We start from the raw sequence: 17505 nt of genomic DNA, 5'->3' as shown, positions 1-17505 counted from the left end.
CTCGAGTTGGAAGTGACTGTAGCACCAAATCCAGCACTAAAGCCAGTGCCAGGTCCACAGCTAGCTGTCAGTTCTAGCACCAGAGTCAGAGCTAGAACCAGCTCTAGGGTTTCATTTAGCTATGTGAGCATATTTAAGACAGCTAATTTAAAGTCTTTGTCTTGTAAGTCAAACACCTGGGCTTCCTCAGGGATAGTTTCTTTCAATCTTTTCCCCTTTGAATGGATCATAATCCTGTTTTTTGGTTTGCTTGCTGAAAATTGGACATTTAAATATTATAATATGGTAACTATGAAAATCAGTTTCTTCCCCTTCCCCAGAGTTGCTGTTTTTTTGTTTTTGTTTTAATTATTATCATAGTCATGTTTGTTTGGTCACATTCCAAAAATATTTTACCAAAGACTGTCATCCTTGTCATGTGTAGTCACTTGAAATCTGTTCTAGCTAGTATTTTGACAGAGATTTCCTTGAATACCAGGGACTGGAAACAAACAAAACCCCCAATTTCTGCCAGTCTTTACAGACTGGCTCTGTGCTAGAGTACTCCTTTAACACAGCCAAGCAGTTTACAACTGCCTTAGCCTACGGCGACTGAGACTAGAGACCAGCCAGAGAGGAAAGTTTAGGTTCTTCTCAGACCTTTTCTGAACATGCACCCTGTCCTGGCCATGTATGTGGCTTTCTAGATTCCCTAGTACACACAGTCATGCTCTCTGACCTGGCCTTCCTGAACACATTGGTTTAGCACAACTATAGGGTGGAGCTGAGTAAGAACAGTGCCAAGGCCTACATGCCAGTCAAGCCAGGTGGGGTGAGACTTCAGTTACTCAGGGCAGCATTTCCCCAAGTCTTAGACTCACAAACCACATCTGGGATCATTTTCAGTGGTACCATGAAGGCATTAAATAACCTCAAGTCTTTCTCCCCCCATTGATTTTTAGAGGGAGTGGAGGGGGGTGGGGAGAGAGAGAGAAACATTGATGTGAGAGTCACATCGATTTGTTGCCTCCCACATGCACCCCCAACCCAAGCTGGGGATGGAACCTGAAACCCAGGTACATCAAATTGAGCCTGCAACCTTTTGGTGCATGGGGTGACGCTCTAACCACACCAGCCAGGGCTAAATAACCTTAAGTCTTATAGTGAGAAAATTGCTACCCTTGCAGTTCCCATTCCATCTTTCTAATTTTCTGAAGGAGAAATATCTCAGTTGGGTGCTAGTAGGTCTAACTCCTATAATATCCCTTAAACTCCTTTCGTACAGATGGCAAGGCTCAGGCTCAGGCTCAGTCTCTGTAGGCCAGAGTCAGAGCCAGAACCTATTTGGTTTTCACTGGATTCACTTTTACAGTTACTTTTTCTTTATATCAAGTGTAAACTTTCTTTTAAAAATGCATTCAAATTTAAAAGTGAGCTAATTTTAAAAATATTAAGTAATTAACAGTACAAGTACAGAGATCTGGCAAAAATCAGGAAGGTGATAATCTGAAACTGAATTTTGGGAAATAGAATACTGTTTTAGAATAAGGACTTTGGGTTAGTAATTGTCCACCTCGTGCTTTTGTGATTCTGGGGTTTTGTCTGTTCAGCTGGTGGTTGTTCCCCAATACAGATTATTTTTGAAAAATCTCAACCTTATTTTTTGAGGAGTAAGACATAGAAAACAAAACCAAAACCACCAGAAAGTGCCCTAAAAGTTAGTGGCTCAGGTACAACTGGCAAATGGAAAAGGGGTGATATGGAATAAAGTGAAAAACCTGGAACAGAAGATGCCAGTATGGTGGAGAGTGCTGCTCCCCTCTGTAGGCTCTCAAATACACGTCTGCAAATTCAGTTAAAAAGGTCATCTTATAATGGAGAAGAAAGAGAAAGGGAGAAAGCTGCAGATATTTTCAATGTTTATCTTTTATATAAAAAAAGAAGTTATAAAATCTAAATAACTGATTCAAGTTAAAAATCTGTTGTTGCAAAATTTAACCAATTAAAAAGATTTCTGGGTCTCTTGACTCCAAGTCCAATATTCTTTCCATGTTGACCATTTCTTACAGAACCATCACTTTCAGGTTTTTCTTTAGAAAACAAATCTGAAGCAATCTGTAAGTGAATAACTGGCACTTCAAACGTATGGCGCTCGGGTTGAGGTAGCAGGAGGCCTGGCAGGACTGAGCACCCCATGGAGGCTACATCTAGGTGAGTCCACTGCTGCCAGCGCTCCCTGCAAAGAATCTGTGAGGTGAACCTGGAGCCCTTGGGTGTCTCCTGGGGACAGCCAACCTGCCCTGAGCTTGGCTCTCCTTTCGGTGGCCAGCCACATCCTTGGCTTCACTCCACTTTGATTCTGGTCAGTTCCCATCTTCCTTCTCCACAGAGTTTCAGAACCAAGGAGTGAAACTACAAGAGATCACCACCACGCAGATATCAGGCTGCCCTGGCCCTGACAACAGGAGGCCACCGACCCCCCTACCCTCTTCTCTGCTACCCCTACTGCCCATTTTGAGGGGCCTCTGGCCCAGCCATTGGGTTCTCCTCCTCTTTAGTCATTCTGTGAGCACAGGTACCTTCTCGAGGCTGCGCCGATGTCCCACGCTGACAAATGTTATGCCCAGCTGCTGGCCGATGCGGTAGAGCTCACTCTCCACCTCCTCGGTCAGGGCACTGGTGGCTTCATCAAGCACTGAGGGCAGAACCCAGTGGGAAGAGATGGGATGGAGAATGGCCTCTGCCTGCCTCTGCTTCTCCTTCAATCCACACTTGCTTCCGGCTGGGACCCGAGGGGAGGCTGAAAGCTGCTCTGACTTATGGGAAACCAGCCTTAGACAGGACTGGCCAAAAGAGCAGAAGCCAAGCTCTACCTCAAAACCACTCAGCTTCCTATAGATCAGTACCAGACACTGCCTGAGGCAACTCAATCCAGGGAATCCTGGTTCCCCCAAGGATGTCAGTCTTTGGAAAAGTCCACACCTGCCATCCCTCTGCCAGGCATAGCTAGGAGGATGCCCATTCCTGGATGGCAGACCATAAAATCACAAGCCTTCTCAAGGTGGCTCCAGTTGCTGCAATGGCAGAAAGCTTATTGCAACACATCCAGAGCCACTCTGAGAATGCCCAGCACTAGAGATGTCCAGCCAGGCACAGGTGTGCTCTCCTACAATACCAACACTGCCCAGGTGGGCATGAACACACGCTCCTACACCTGTGGGCACACACACTTACAAGGGAGACCTCACCTGCGTACTTAGGCTGCAGGTAGAAGAGCCGGGCAAAAGACAGCCTCTGCATCTCTCCGGGGGACAGAACATCATACCTGAGGAAAGGGAATGAGAGGACCACTGGAGGAAGGAGAATATAGTTTGGCCTTTGCCTACAATGGGTCTGGGCAGGAAAAGGTTCTCACTGCAGAGAGGCTGGCCCAGGACAGATGGATGTCATATCCCCTTGCAACCATAGCCCTGCTGCCCACACAAGGTGAGGCCAAAACTCTGCTCGCAAGGGCATGAAACCTGGACTTCGGGGTCAGGAGCCTTTCTATCCCTTCCGTGGACCGCTGGAACCTACTGTCCAGGAAAAATGGCTCTGGAGCACCCCAACCCCCTCTTCTTACCAGTTCCAATCGACCAGGTGGTCCAGCCCCTCTGTCCTTGCCACCAAGTCAGACTGTAACACACCCAGAGGAAATGATGTCCATAAAGTGCACATCCCTGCTTCCTGAGGAACCTCCCCACCCCCAGTCCCCACCACACACATACCCGAGACAGACCTACAAACCCCGGCGGCGTGCCAAGGTGGGGGCTGTAGGAGCAGTCTGCCAGGGACAGAGAGGAATACCCTATCAACCACACTGTTTAGATGTATTGGAGCATGGTGATAAGAAAAAGCATGCTGTCTTGTAATAAGTTTTATTGTTTTAAAATTCACTAGTGTGTGTCCCCTTTTTGCCTGTACCTGGCCAACAGTGCCCTCAGCAACTTTATTGTCCGTCTCCTTAGCGCAGGCTCATGCTTCCAGTCCTGGGCTCAGGGCTAGGTCAGTGCTACCAGGTGGGCTTGGACCTCAGGCTCCCTGCCCTCACTTACCAGGCCTGCCAACTCCAAGAACCGCATGATCCTCTCATCATCAGTAGAACCTGCAAGACAGATGGGCCTTCTTCAAAGTCAGCTCCTTCTGGGCAACCAGAATAAATGAGGCACATCATGGCTAGGGGAGGGGGACTCAGAATCTTGGCTGAGGCTCTGAAGTGACAGGCTACAGACCTAATAAGGGCAGGGCCAGGTGAAGGAAGCAATCACTTCCCTTCCTCTAGCGGGTACTCTCCTCCAGGAGGGGAAGACAAAACAAGATGAGGTCAGGGTACAGGCCCCAAGACAGTAAACAGTTGAACCTAGCAGCCTGGGGGGGGACACTCTCCCAAACGGCACAACTGAGTAGGAACAACTGAGGTGGGAGGACATGCCTCAAGGAGGCTCAGCTCACCTGAGTCAGGGTAGATCTCCTTCAGGGGGTATATCACCTGATAAAACAAAAAACACACTGGTATAGAACAAGGGCCAAGGTGGGGCTGCACATGGCCCACCCTCCCTCAGCCCCAGCCCCAGGAACCGCCAGAGGCCAGGCTCCTATCCATCTGGGCAGAGTAAGGAACACCCTGGCCAAGGGTCCAGTGAGAGAGGCCAGGCCAGCAGACTGTGGGGCAGGGTCACTGCAACCTCCACATGTGTGTCTGGAAGGAGTCTGTGAGTTTGAGGGCAGGGCCCCCAGAATCCAATCTTGGTGTTCAATAAATGCTGTGATCTTTTGCTTGCAGCCCCCACAGGTTAACCTGCTCCAGGAGTTGCTCTGAGTATGTGGCCCAGTCCACGGATATGAATAAAATATTCCTAGAGCCAGGGAGTTCCCAGGCACAGGCCATTTTATTACCCTACCTTCTGCCCCGTATCTGAGGGGTGAGGGCTGAGACCTGTCATACTGCCAGAGGTCCCAGCTGGGGGTTGGGGGTGAGGAGTGGGCCCCAGGCTGACCTGTTCCCGAAGGGTGCCATCGGTGAAGAATGGCTTTTGTGGCAGGAACAGCACCCCATGGGGTCCAAAGTCCATTAGCATCTGCACTGAGCCTGCAGAGCCCATAAAACCTCCATTATGAGATCACCCACAGAAGGTAATTGCTTCTCACTCCATTGCCCCAACAAAAAAGGCTGGATTACACACACACATGCATGCACAAAAAAGGCTGGATTACATACACACACGCATACACGTACACGCACACATACACACACACTCACTACCAGGCCAAGGCTGGCTCAGGGACAGGGAGGCTGGTTCTCACCCCGTGTACTTGCCCAGAGGCCACCCAGAACCCGGAGCAAGGAGGTCTTGCCGGTGCCTGTGTTGCCTGTGATGAGCAGGCTCTGCCCCTCTGAGATCTTTAGGCTCAGATCCTTGATTAAGGGTTTGTTAGAGGAGGGTGCAGAGATGTAGACCCGCTCAAGGAGAAAAGCCATGTCTGTTGACTCTGTTGCTGGCCATCCTGGGGCCCTGAGGTTAGAGAAGGGAAGGAGTATGGAGAAGATCATGTCAGTATTGCCAGGGGGAAGCTCTTCTTCTTGGGGATGTCACCTCTGGATTGGGGTTATGGGCTGAATTGTGTCCTCAGAATCACATGCTAAACTCCTAACCCTCAGTACCCCAGAATGTAACCACATTTGGAGATGGTTTCTTTAAAGGGGTGATTACATTAAAACAAGGCCGTTCAGGTAAGAACCTAATCCAATATGACTGGTGTCCTTTAGGAAGAGGGAGAGATGCCAGGAGTGTGCATGCAGAAAGAAGGCCATGTGAGGACTCAGTGAGGACATAGCCATCTGAGGACACAGCCACCTGCAAGCCCAGGAGGCAGGCCCCAGGAGAAACCTGCATATACCTTGATCTGAGGACTTTTAGACTCCAGACTAGGAAAAAAATAAATGACTGTTGCTTAAGCCACCCAGTCTGGGATATTGTTATGGCAGCTGGAGCAGACTAACACCGAGGGGCACCAGCTTTGTGCCAGCCAGGCTTGGCAAAGCCCCACACATGACTGATGTTAGTCAGTCTTAAAATTCATGAATCACAGATATTATCTCCATTTGGCAGTGAGGAAACTGAGTCAGGTGGCTAAGGAACTTGCTATAGAGTCAAGCGAGGATAACGCCCAATTCTCTCTCTCCCAGTCAGTCATGAGTGCCAGAACAGCAACACCAATTACAAATGTTTGCAACATGCCAGGCACAAGACACAGATTTCTTTATTTGTGCAAAAACAACCCTGCTGCCCAGCTTGGAAAGGGCAGGGCTCTTCGGTGAACCCCAGCAGGGCAATTCCAGAGCCTGCATTCTCAACCAATGCACACACTGCCAGCCTAGTACTCACCTGTGTGAGTCCCACTCACTCTCGTCCAGGATCTCACTGTCCTGTGACTTCAGGGACATGTCCAACAGGGTCTCCTGAAGCTCCCCGATCCTGGGCAAGAAGTGAAAACCTGAGGCAGGGGCTTGGGGGCCCAGATAAAGGTAAGAATCCTTTTTCTCTCACACCCCCTAGGATCTGGGGAGATTTCTATTCCTTTTCTCATTCAGCCACTTCTCCCAGTACACACACTATGTTCAGGAACTAGAGGTGTGGGATGCAGCCTCACCTGTGTGTGTAACCAGCCACATCTGAGAAAGTGGTGGAGAGGTCGATGAGCCGGGTGAAGCAGCTGATGAGGTAAATGCACACGAATGCATTCTGGATGGAACGGGGAGCAGTGAGCACAGGCCTTGACTCCCAGGCCCTGCGCACTGGGCCAAGGCGGGGACAGCATGAGGGGTCACCATGAGGAATTCTCACCTTGCTGACCAGGGTGCTGAGCTCTGTGGGGCTCAGGTCTCCGTAAACACCACTGAAAATGGGGATTGCGATCACAACATAACTCAGGATGCTGCCCAGATAGTCAAACATGTTGACACCAACTGTAGAAGACATATTGCGTGAGATCCTGGAATATTTCTGTGCTCTGAGGGGAGAGGAAAGCCAAGCGGGGCCAAGTTATTCCCTGGATCCTAATGCTCCTGAGGACACACACAGCAAAGGCAGTGGATCCCCCTGGTTAACCCTTCATCGGAGCAAATGTATTAGCACAGAGAGAAAGAGGGGAGGGGAGGGGAGGGGAGAGAAAGGAACTATCCCAGTCCTGTGGTTCCTGCCTCCCCGCGTTCCCTCCACCTACTGTACAGCCAGAGCTCCTTGGATATCAGCTCCCTCTGGGTCTGAAGGAGTCTCTGCAGCCTGCGGTCTGTCCTCATGTGCTCCACATGCCCAGCTCTGATGAGAAAGGTGGGATGTCCACGGGGCCTAGAGAGCCTTGGCCAGGCTGAGGACCCTCTGTTCCTCATCACACCCTCTTTTAGGGACCAAGCCCATCCAAATGACCTTCACCCCTGACCCTAACACTAGCACCCATTCATTGCTTCACTCATTCAACATGGTATTGTCTGCAGAAAGAACATGAACTCCAGGGAGCAGCCACTAGGTGGCAGGCTCTGTGCTAGTCAGCCAGTGTGATAAAGAGGTGCTAAAACAGTCCCCTCCTGGAGAAGCAGCTCCCAGTTCTGGGGGTAGGCAGGTGCTCTGCATTCTTCACCTGGAACATGGAAAGTGTTACACAGAGTATCTTCAGGCTATGGCAACAAACATGCTTGACCACTAAGGAAGCCTGGGAAGGCTCTCAGGAGGAGGTGACTTGGGGCTTCAAGGATAGGCAGAAATTCTCCAGGCAGAAAAGGTGGGGTGGATAGAGGGGGCATTTCAGATTTTGCATAAAGATGAACAGAGAGGCTACAAAAGTTTTGCTTTCCCCAGAGCCCAGAGCTTCATGAGCAGAGGCTGTAGAATCCAAAAACTTAGCACAGATCCAGGCCTACCCACCACACAACCAAACCCCAGCTCAGTACTAGTGTCACTGACGCCCCCAGGTGGCGGAATCAGCAAACTGCCAGAGACTGGCAGAAGAGCAAAAGGTCCCAGGGCTCTTGGATTCAGGTGATCCAAGACTAGCTCCCGCTCCTTAGACACAAACCTCTGGGGCCTGCCTGCCCTATCAGTCCAAGCAATGATTCCAGAGGCCTCAAGCGAGGCAGCACAGGGCCTTCCCTGGCCCTGAGGGAAGAAATGGGATTTCACAATGCTGCTCTCAGGAGACCAAACACAGCATCACTAGGACAGCGCTTGTGGGGAGGACTCCTGCTCTCCTGAGGCTCCCATTCCCTCCTATGCTTTGCATGTTAGGCAATGGCAGAAAGCCATTTTATAGACAGAAAAAGAGAGGCAGAGGCAAGACAATAAAGCATTCACTCATTTCTTTCTTGGAACAAATTTAGGCCCCATGCTAGGCCACCAAGAGGAACAAATCCCTGGACCTAAGGATGAGGCAGACAAAGACAGTGAGATACTGGGAGAGGCTCACAGCCCAGTGTAAGGACGTTTGGTCCTAGGGCCTGGTGATGGTGGGAATGCTGTACATTCAACTTTCCTTCTCTGCCACCTCCACTAGCAGCTCTGATGAGGCAGAGGGGAACTACTCCCACTAGACTCACCTGAAAAAAGCAGCAGGCTCAGCATTCACACGGATCTGCATATGCTTGAACCTGCGCAGACCAAAGGAAAACGTGTGCTGACAATGGACAGTACTGACCCCTCCTTTTGGAGGCCTGGATCAAGACCTCCAGACAAAGGGGAGTCCAGCTGCACCTCGAGAGGGTATCCCAGACCTAGGCAGGGTGGCAGGAGCCCTGAAGACAGGGTGGCCCTTTGCCTATCTCCAAAGAGGACAGGTGCTCACAGCACCTCCTCTTCCCAGGGCTGGGCCTGAAGGAAGCCACAAAGCACAGAGTAGGGGATGAATCCATCTGCTCATATGAAACAGGGTGGTTAAAACAGAAGCACATGAGAAGGCCAAGAGATGACGATCATGGTCAACCAGACACATGAGTGCTTCTCGTGTGCATAATCTCATTAAGCCTCACGATTCTCTGGTAAGGAACAGTACCATCCCTGTTAGGATGGGAAACCCAGTTCAAAGAGGTTAAAGGCTCAGCCAAGAGCACATGGCTAGTAACTAGCATATCTGGGATTTGAACTTAGGCAGCCTTACTCCAGATCCCATTCCTTACCCATTATGCCCAGCCCTCAAACCTCAAACACGGGAGACACACCTGAAATCCCCCTCCAGCTTTTCTTGCTGCACCAGCTTTGCCACAATGGGCCCCATCAACATTTTGTTCACCACGGTTCCCAGGATGAAATACCCGAAGATGTTCACGGGCCCGAGCCAGCCTGTGCTGCAAGCCAGAGGGAGGGATGGTGGGGTGCCACATATTCCCGCAGGCCTCAGCCCTGACTCCCGCCCCTTCAGGCAGCCCCTGTTCAAACTCAGCAGCCCTGCGAGGCCTCAGCTCCCATGTCATGTCATCTAGTACCTGGTCTATGCTGTTGGAGCACCAGATCCCTGTGACACTGAGGACAGGGCCCCAAGCATGTGAGATAAGACTGGAATGTAGGTGGGAGGAAGGGAAGACAAGCCTCTTTTGGACCCTGACCTAAGAGAACTTAGGTGTGTGACTGAGGGACACCTGGGAGGAGAGGAGGAAGGACTCTGGCAAGGGAGGCTTCACCTTTGGAAGCACTGATAGGTGTAGTAGCCGAGGGTGAAGGGAGAGATGATCAGCTGGCTGGCCATGCTGCTGAGCTGCCGGCAGAAGCGCTCCACGTCCTGGCTAATGCGCTGGTCCCTGGAACCAACAACACAGAGTAACTGGACCCAGACAAGGTCTGGTTTTCCAGGGAAAACGAGACCCTCAGGACTCCTGAACAGAATTCTGAAGAGTTGCTTCTTATGGTGCCTCAGTTTACTCCTCAGAAAAAATAACAACTGAAAGGTCCGGCACCCAGGGGTCCTGATCCAGTTCTAAGGGTAGCTAAACTGAGTTTCTGGATGATCAGGGAAGCTATCTCATTTCTCTCACTCCTCCCAATTTCTTTTACAAGCTTGAGCCTGTCCCCATTTTAGCTATCTGGTGGTGGAAGCTTCCATAGGTTGAGCCATAGAGAAGAGGCCTAGGAAAGAGTTAAGCAGCAATAGCAGCCTCCCAAAAATCTTTGCTGAGAAAAGATCACCTCAGGCAACAAAGTGCTTGGGAGGGTGGTGAGTGGGGAGGGAACGAGTATAAGGAGACTTCGTATGTTCCATCGCACCGCCAGGGCCACAATGACTCCTATTTCCAATGAGACATGACCTTGGGCAAGTCACGTGCATTCTCTGGGCCTTGGTTTCCTCACCTATAAAATCACAATAGATAACTTACACTGTAAGGCTTGCTATGTGCTAGGCACTGACTATGGGCATTACATGAATATCATTTTTGACCCTCACTATATTCTTTGAGATAGGGACTATCATTATCTTCATTTTACAGAAAGGGAACCAGGGGCTTAGTGTACTTAAGGCCTATAAACTGGGAAGTGACAATATAAAAATTTAAATCCTAGACTGAGCCCCAGACAGTTTTTTACTGCTGAAAATCCGAGAGCTGGTTTTCTAGATTTTTCTAGCAAGGCCACTCTCTTCAAAGGGAACCTGATTTGGAAGCCCAGGATATGAAATAGACAAAAGGGCTCCTATTTTTAGCTCCCTGTTCTCAGCCCTGCAGCCTCTCCAGGCCTCCTCTGCTGAGCACCCTTCCCCCATGGCTCTCATCAACATTTGCAGATAACTAGATAATCTCCAAAGGATCTGCCACACAAACTCTCCAAGGCTGATCCAGGTAGACAGAACCATGCAGAGGATAGCAGGACTGAGAGGGGAGGCCTACGGGTTATCCACGTCATCCCGCAGCACGTTGAGGGTGTAGTACACACGGCCTCGGAAGTAGAGGTGGTGGAGATGCTCGGTGAGGTCCTTCCTCCAACTCACATACAGCAGGTTGCAGATGAACTGGTCAAAGCTCTTCAGCTGTGCAGTGGGGGAGGCAAGGAAAGGGAAGGAAAGGGATGGCTTCCTGCAAGTCTCAGCTCAAAGCTATGGGCTGGCAGAAAGCATCTGCTGAACAGTCCAGCGTACTCCAATCACTCTGTCCACTCAGCACTTCTGCTTGTTTAAAGTCACAAGTCATGAGGCTTTTCCCTTCCTCACTCACCCATGTGTTCATTCCTTCACCAAACAGTGAAGGGCTTCCCAAGGCATGGCCCTTGAGTCCCTTTCTACATTATACTGCCTGAATCTGAGAGTGGATGAGCTTCCAGAGATTGGAAACAATATTTTCTATTCCATTTATGTTCTTACTTTTCTGTCCCCAAACATGGAACGGGGTTCTGTATACATAGGTGCTTACTGACCAAAGATACATCAAAAGCGCCAAATATGATGAGAAATGGCTTCCCCAAGAACCAAGAAAACAAGCAGTGCAGAGCCCTGATTCTCTTCATTCCCCATTTATGGAGCATCTGCGTGCTAAGCATGAGGGAAGTAACAATGAGCTCAGTGTAGCCAGGAAGCAGACAACTACAGGGTGTAAGGAGTGTTGCTGCAGAGGTAAGCTCAATGTATTAAGTACGTAGAGAACAGGACAGAGTTTGGTGGAGAAAACAGAGGAGAAAGTTGAGGAGGACTTGACGGTGACAACGGGAATCTTGAAAAGTGAGCAGGTATTAACCAAGGGAGAGAGGGGTGGGGGAAGGAGGCCATTCTGCAAGAAACAGCAGGTGCAAAAGCTGGGAGGTGTGACACGAGCCAGCTGAGTCACAGCCTCAGGCCCAGAGAGGAAGAGCAGCTCTGGCTGCTGATCCCAGGTTTTGAATTGCACTGCACTTCCTGAAGCAAGAGTTCTGGGAACGAAAAGAACAATGATAATTTCCCCTAAATGCCGAGTTAAACCAGAGCCTCCTGGCCTAGTCCTGGGAGCTTGAAACACTGGAGGAATTGGTCCCAGTGGGCCAACAGCAAGATCAATGCCCTACCTAGGGTTCTGACCTCAAGTTCCTAGAAAAGGGAGGGGACACCCACCCAAAGCTTGATTCCTGCTTCCTAGTGACTAAGTCCCACTGGGCATTCCACTAACACTAGGCTGGAAAGGAAGAGACACACAGGAAGAAGACCTTACCATGGAGTTGAGAACGATCAGCACGACAGCCAGGAATGTCAGGGTCTTAAACCCATCCAAGTCTTTGTTTCCCAAGACACCATAGTATTGACTGGGGATCAAGCCAACCTGGTAGATCACCAGTTGTTCTGGGGGGGGAGAGGAATCAGAAATCAGTGATGAGGGGTGTGAAAAGGAGGAGGAAGACTTCCTCTTGAGTCCTTACCTCATCAATATCCCACAGAGAAGGAAAGGGACCCAAAACCAGGACCTCCCCCCCCCCCCCCCCATGTAGCCTGGACTCACTCACTCACCCAGGAGGGTCACAAACAAAAGGGTCAGGAACATCAAGGCATTCTGTGATGAGCAAGAGGGAAACAAAACCTTTTGTATCTGCAGGAACCTCTGGAGAAACTGCAGATCTACCCTGGGCCTGAAGAAAAGAAGGAGAAGCAGAGAGAAACCTAAGAGGGCAGTTGAGCCTTAGAGAGCAGATACCAAGCTTAGCTACATTGTTCTGGGGTTGGGGAGTGGGGGTAGGGGGTGCTCAATGTTCAAGCCACGCAGATGGCAGACTGGGAACAGACCAGGGATAGAAAGGAATTTAAGTTGAATAATGCTATAAAAGGTTATTTACCCCAAAATCTACAGTAAAAAAAAACATAGTTAATGAAGAAATTTTAGCCACATTCTCTTCATGGTCACAAACAAGACAAGGAAGCCAACTCCATCAAGGATTTTAAGGTCCTGGCTGAAGGAATAAAGCAGGAAAAAGAAATGAGGTAGAAGGATTGAAAGAGAAGAGATTAAATTGTCATGATTTGCAGGTGAGTGATCATTTACAAAGGAAACACAAGCAAATAACAAGACAAAATGTTGCTAATAAAAAGTTAACATACAAATATCAATAGTATTCTATACCAACAATCACCAACTGGAAAATGTAAAGAAAATGTCATTTACAAAAGTAAGAAAAGTATAGAAAAACTATAAACTATTCAGGGATTTACTTTAAAAAAAGAATGTATAAGATATTTTGGAGGAAAAACAAAAAACTCTATTAAAGGATGTGAAATAAGACTTAAGTAGAGCTGGCAGGACTTAACATTATAAAAGACCTCATTTCTAACAAAAGTAGCCTATAAATTCAATATACCAATCAAAAGCAGGACTTCTCTGAGAAATTTATATGGAAATAAAGGTCCATGAATAGCTTAGGACAACTGTGAAGAATGGGAAAGCAGGAGGAAAAGGCCCAAATCATCAGTTTATTACGACATATCATATATTACAGGGCTGGAGTAATAACAAAGTGTTATTAATACAGGGACAAAAAAAAGCAATGGGGGGGAAAAAAAGCAATGGGAGAGAGACTAAAAAATAAAAAATAGACCTATGTTTACACAGGCTCATCATAGAGGTTACAGTACAAGAAAGGATGTTCATATTAATAGTTGCCAACACTTACTAAACATGTACTATGTGCCCAGTACTGTTCTACACATTTTACATCTATAAATTCATTTCATTGTCACAACCCTAAAAGATGGAGACTGTCGTATTTTACGGATGAGGACCTGAGGCAAAAGAGGTTAAGTAACTTCCCCTGTCACCCAGCTGGTAAGCGGCAGCCTTAGGGTTTGAACACAGGCAGCCTGGCTCCAAGAATCTGTGCTCTTAACTATGTTACACAGCTACTCTAATTTTTATTATTAATTCATTACTTATTAGTTGAAAATGGTGCGGAAAATTTAGGTCATTGCTTCAAATCATTTACAAAAATAAACTTTAAAAACTCCAAATGGACTAAAAATCTAAATGTGAAAAGTAACGTTAGCATTTAGTTAATATAAGGAAATGTGGAATATCTTAATGAAGATATAGTAGGAAGGCAATTCTTAAATAAGACTCCAAAACCACAAACTATAAAGGGGAAAACAAATGGATTTAACTTAGAATTAAACATTTTTGTTCAATACAATGCCATAGATTAAGTTAAAGAATTGGAGAAGGTATTTGCACAGTGTAAAACCAACAAGGAATTAAAATCCAGGGCATACGAGGAATTCCTGCAAGTTAGAAAAACAGGAAATCCATAGAAAAATGGAAAAAAGATGTAGGCAATTCAGAAAAAGGGAAACCCAAATGCTTAATACATGAAAGTTAACACAGTGGGATAACACCTTACACTGGATAAACATTAGAAAAGCAAACAGTATCAAACATTGGGGGCTTGGGGATGGGGAATATGGGGAAACAGGGACCTTTACTCAATGCCATCGGGAAGCATAACCTGGTGTGACCATTAAAGAGAACAATTTAGCACAATAGGTATGATCTAGCAGCCTACCCTGGCGTGGATAATTTAGAGAAAAATCACACAAAGAGACAAGTGCCAGTATGGTTTGTGGTGGTTAAAAACTGGAAGCAGACCCTGGCCGGGTAGCTCAGTTGGTTAGAAGAGCGTCCGGATATGCCAAGGTTGTGGGTTTGATCCCTGATCTGGGCACATACAAGAAGCAACCAATGAATGCATAAATAAGTGGAACAACAAATCGATTTTTTCTCTCTCTCTATCCCTCCCTCTCTCTCTAAAATCAATTTTTTAAAAATTGGAAGCAATATAAGTGTCCATCACTAGGGGAATGCATAAGTAAAATGGGATCTAATGCACACAGGGTATACTCAGGGGTGAAAACTAGGTTACTACAGCACATATGACCTCAAAAACACAATATTGGGTAAAAAAAGTTTTCAAAAAATCAAAGCATATTATCATTTATATGAATTCAAAATCACTATTTTTCAAGGTAACACATACGCAAACTTACATAAGGTGGACACTCTTCTAAAATACACGAGTGTACGTCTGAGAAGGGGAGGGAAATGGGTGAGACTACTGGGAGGGATGATAAGACACGAGGACAGTGGGCCACAGCGCAGCGCGCCAAGAACTGAGCAGGACAAGCAACTCAACTCTGGGCTCTTGGGGTGAAAAAAAGGCAGGGAAGGAGGAAAGTGGCAGCTCCGAGGAGGAGGGTCCCCGGGCGCAGGACAGGGCAGAAGTTCCCGCGAAGCTGGAGGGCGGCTTCGGATCGGAGCGGAGGGCGGGCGCCCTTTCCGAACGAAGCCCCTCTGTCGCCCGGGCGGCGGCTCTTCAAGCGCCGCGAGGAGAGCGGAATTGAGCGGAGCCCCTTCCCCACAGCCCAGAGCAGGACGCCCCGAGGCCCGACCCTCCTCCCCAGCCGCGCCGCTCACCTGGCGCCAGCCCTGGGCGCGAGCCCCCTCACCGCCATGACCCAGACGCCGACCAACCCCGGAGCCCGGCTGCCCCGGAGTCGGCTCGGGCGGAGTGGGAGGAGCTCGCAGCCCGCGGGAGCGGGGCGGGGCGTCGACGACCATAGATACGGGCGGGTAGAGAGGAAGGCTCTGGGCAAGGCGGCCGCTCCCGGAAGCGGCCGATTTCTCTGAAAGAACCAAAGAGTGCTGAGCATTACATTCTGTCCACCCGGCGCCTAGAGCGCCCCCTTCTGGATGGTGGAGGTTTACCCTTTGACCAGAGGTAGGCGAGAAATATGGCTTAAGTATTTTATGACAAGTACTTTAGACTCTGAATAAAGTATATATTTCATACATTCTCCCAAAGAAGCCGTAGTGATCTTTCAACAACATAAATCATATTTCTGATTGCAGTTAGAATGAAATTCAAACGTTTTCATGTCGTGTGATCTGGTCCTCCCCTTGGTCTGCATTAAATGGGCGGCCACTGTTTCCACTCATGGTCTTTGCAATTGCAGTTGTCTATCCCTGGATCACTCTTCCTCCAGGCCCGAAGCTTTGCATGACTGGCTCTCTCACTAGTGCAGTAGTCATCTGCTCACCCTACCTAGAATATGTTGTCGAGCTCCATCATTCCCTATTACAGTACACTTTTATTTTCTTGATAATATTTATCACTGAAATTATCTTGTTTCCTTGCTTATTGTTTGTCTTCCTCTATAAGAATAAACGTAATTTGAGTGAAGTTTGACTATGGGTTACTCATTGCTGTATTCCTAGTACCTAGTGTCGACCCCCAAGAAAGAAAATACTTACCAAGAAGGGCTCTTGGTGGATCATTGGGCTAAAAAATTAAACACGCACGCAAAGCCACAAGAAAAATCAATGCCTAGCAGCTGTTGCTAAACAGGGGCTTCTCAATGCAAGCCACACTTGAGGAAGAAGCCTGCACTAAACTGCCTAACACTTGCACAGAACTGCTGGTCTGCACTGTGTTCCTGCTAAATGAGCCTTCTCTTATAAAGTAGTTCCTTTAATTGTATTTCAATCAGAGCTGTGCAGCTATATCCTTATTAGCATCTCCACTGACTAATCAGAGCAGCTCCATTCCAACAAATCAAGACAGTGCTTTTTGGACCAATCAAAGGATGAGGATTTGGAATCCTCATTTGCAGGGGCAGGGACTTCTCTCTATATAAATAAGTCCGCAGGGCTGGAGCTGAAACATCATGGAACCAGAGCAGACCAGAGCAGACCTTAGCAGAGCTGCAACATTGCAGAGGTGTTTCATAATTGAACTGTAACACTACTGAGCTGTTCCACAGCCATGCTGTCATGTTGTTTGCACTGAATAAAGTCAGCTATTTCACCACACTCCGAATTGGGGATTCCTTTTGGCATTGAATTGGTGCCAAGGACCATCAATTGACGTTAGGATACTGCTATTATATAGTAAGTGCTTAATAAATATTTGTTAAATGTTAAAGAATGAAATGCTTATCAACTGACTGATTACAGTACTCAAAGGGAGGTGGGAAATGGTTCAAGAAAACAAGCAGCAAGATCTCACAGGTCCCTAAGTTTGAATCTGGATGTACCTTCTCATCTTCCTTCAGTTCTTATTGTCAGTTGTGCGCCAAACACTCAACAAGACACCTGTATCACCTGTCTTCACGGTGCTGGCTGTCTGAGAAGGCCAACTAGCTGACAATTACAATTGTCTTTATGAAGTGCCGTGACAAAGGTACCATGTAGCAGGGTTTCTCAGCCTTGGCACTATTGACTTTTGGGGCCTGATAATTCTTTGTTGGGGGAGTGGGGAACAGATAATCTGCCAGGAATTAGAAGAGGCTATGGGGTCAAGGATGGAAAGATATTACAGCACATTTGTAGGCTGAAGGGAAGATCTGTTGTGTACTTCCATTGCATACATACTACATCTCAGGAGCTACATTAGGCATTTTATATGGATTATTTAATTTAACCTGTATAGCAAACCAATAAGGTAGATAATAGTTATTCTCATTTAACAGAAGACAAAATTGAGGCATGGAGATCAGTTGGTTACACAGCCATGG

General features: G+C 47.9%; 1 protein-coding gene across 7 annotated transcripts; it reads right to left on the bottom strand.

The window, feature by feature from the left end:
- Positions 1 to 1887: 1887 nt before the first annotated feature.
- Positions 1888 to 15474, bottom strand: ABCD4 (ATP binding cassette subfamily D member 4). Of its 7 annotated transcripts, XM_016208198.2 has the most exons (19): positions 15407 to 15474; positions 12463 to 12581; positions 12170 to 12297; positions 10883 to 11022; positions 9686 to 9802; positions 9227 to 9352; positions 8609 to 8659; positions 7243 to 7337; positions 6864 to 6985; positions 6670 to 6761; positions 6405 to 6494; positions 5323 to 5531; positions 5016 to 5107; positions 4471 to 4507; positions 4074 to 4123; positions 3602 to 3654; positions 3228 to 3304; positions 2559 to 2674; positions 1888 to 2391 (listed from the first exon to the last, which is right to left on the bottom strand). In XM_016208198.2, exons 1-19 carry the CDS (start codon positions 15442 to 15444, stop codon positions 2323 to 2325), a joined length of 1821 nt encoding a protein of 606 aa, XP_016063684.2. In that variant the 5' UTR covers positions 15445 to 15474; the 3' UTR covers positions 1888 to 2322. The 7 variants fall into 7 exon arrangements, with proteins under 7 accessions (XP_016063684.2, XP_016063685.2, XP_016063687.2 ...); XM_016208199.2 differs by lacking the exon at positions 7243 to 7337 and having other exon boundaries at positions 6864 to 7029; XM_016208201.2 differs by lacking the exon at positions 9227 to 9352.
- Between the last annotated feature and the right edge of the window lie 2031 nt (positions 15475 to 17505).

Source organism: Miniopterus natalensis, chromosome 1 (assembly GCF_054644295.1).
Source record: "Miniopterus natalensis isolate mMinNat1 chromosome 1, mMinNat1.hap1, whole genome shotgun sequence".
Lineage (NCBI taxonomy): Eukaryota > Metazoa > Chordata > Mammalia > Chiroptera > Miniopteridae > Miniopterus > Miniopterus natalensis.
This window is presented reverse-complemented; position numbering and strand designations above follow the sequence as displayed.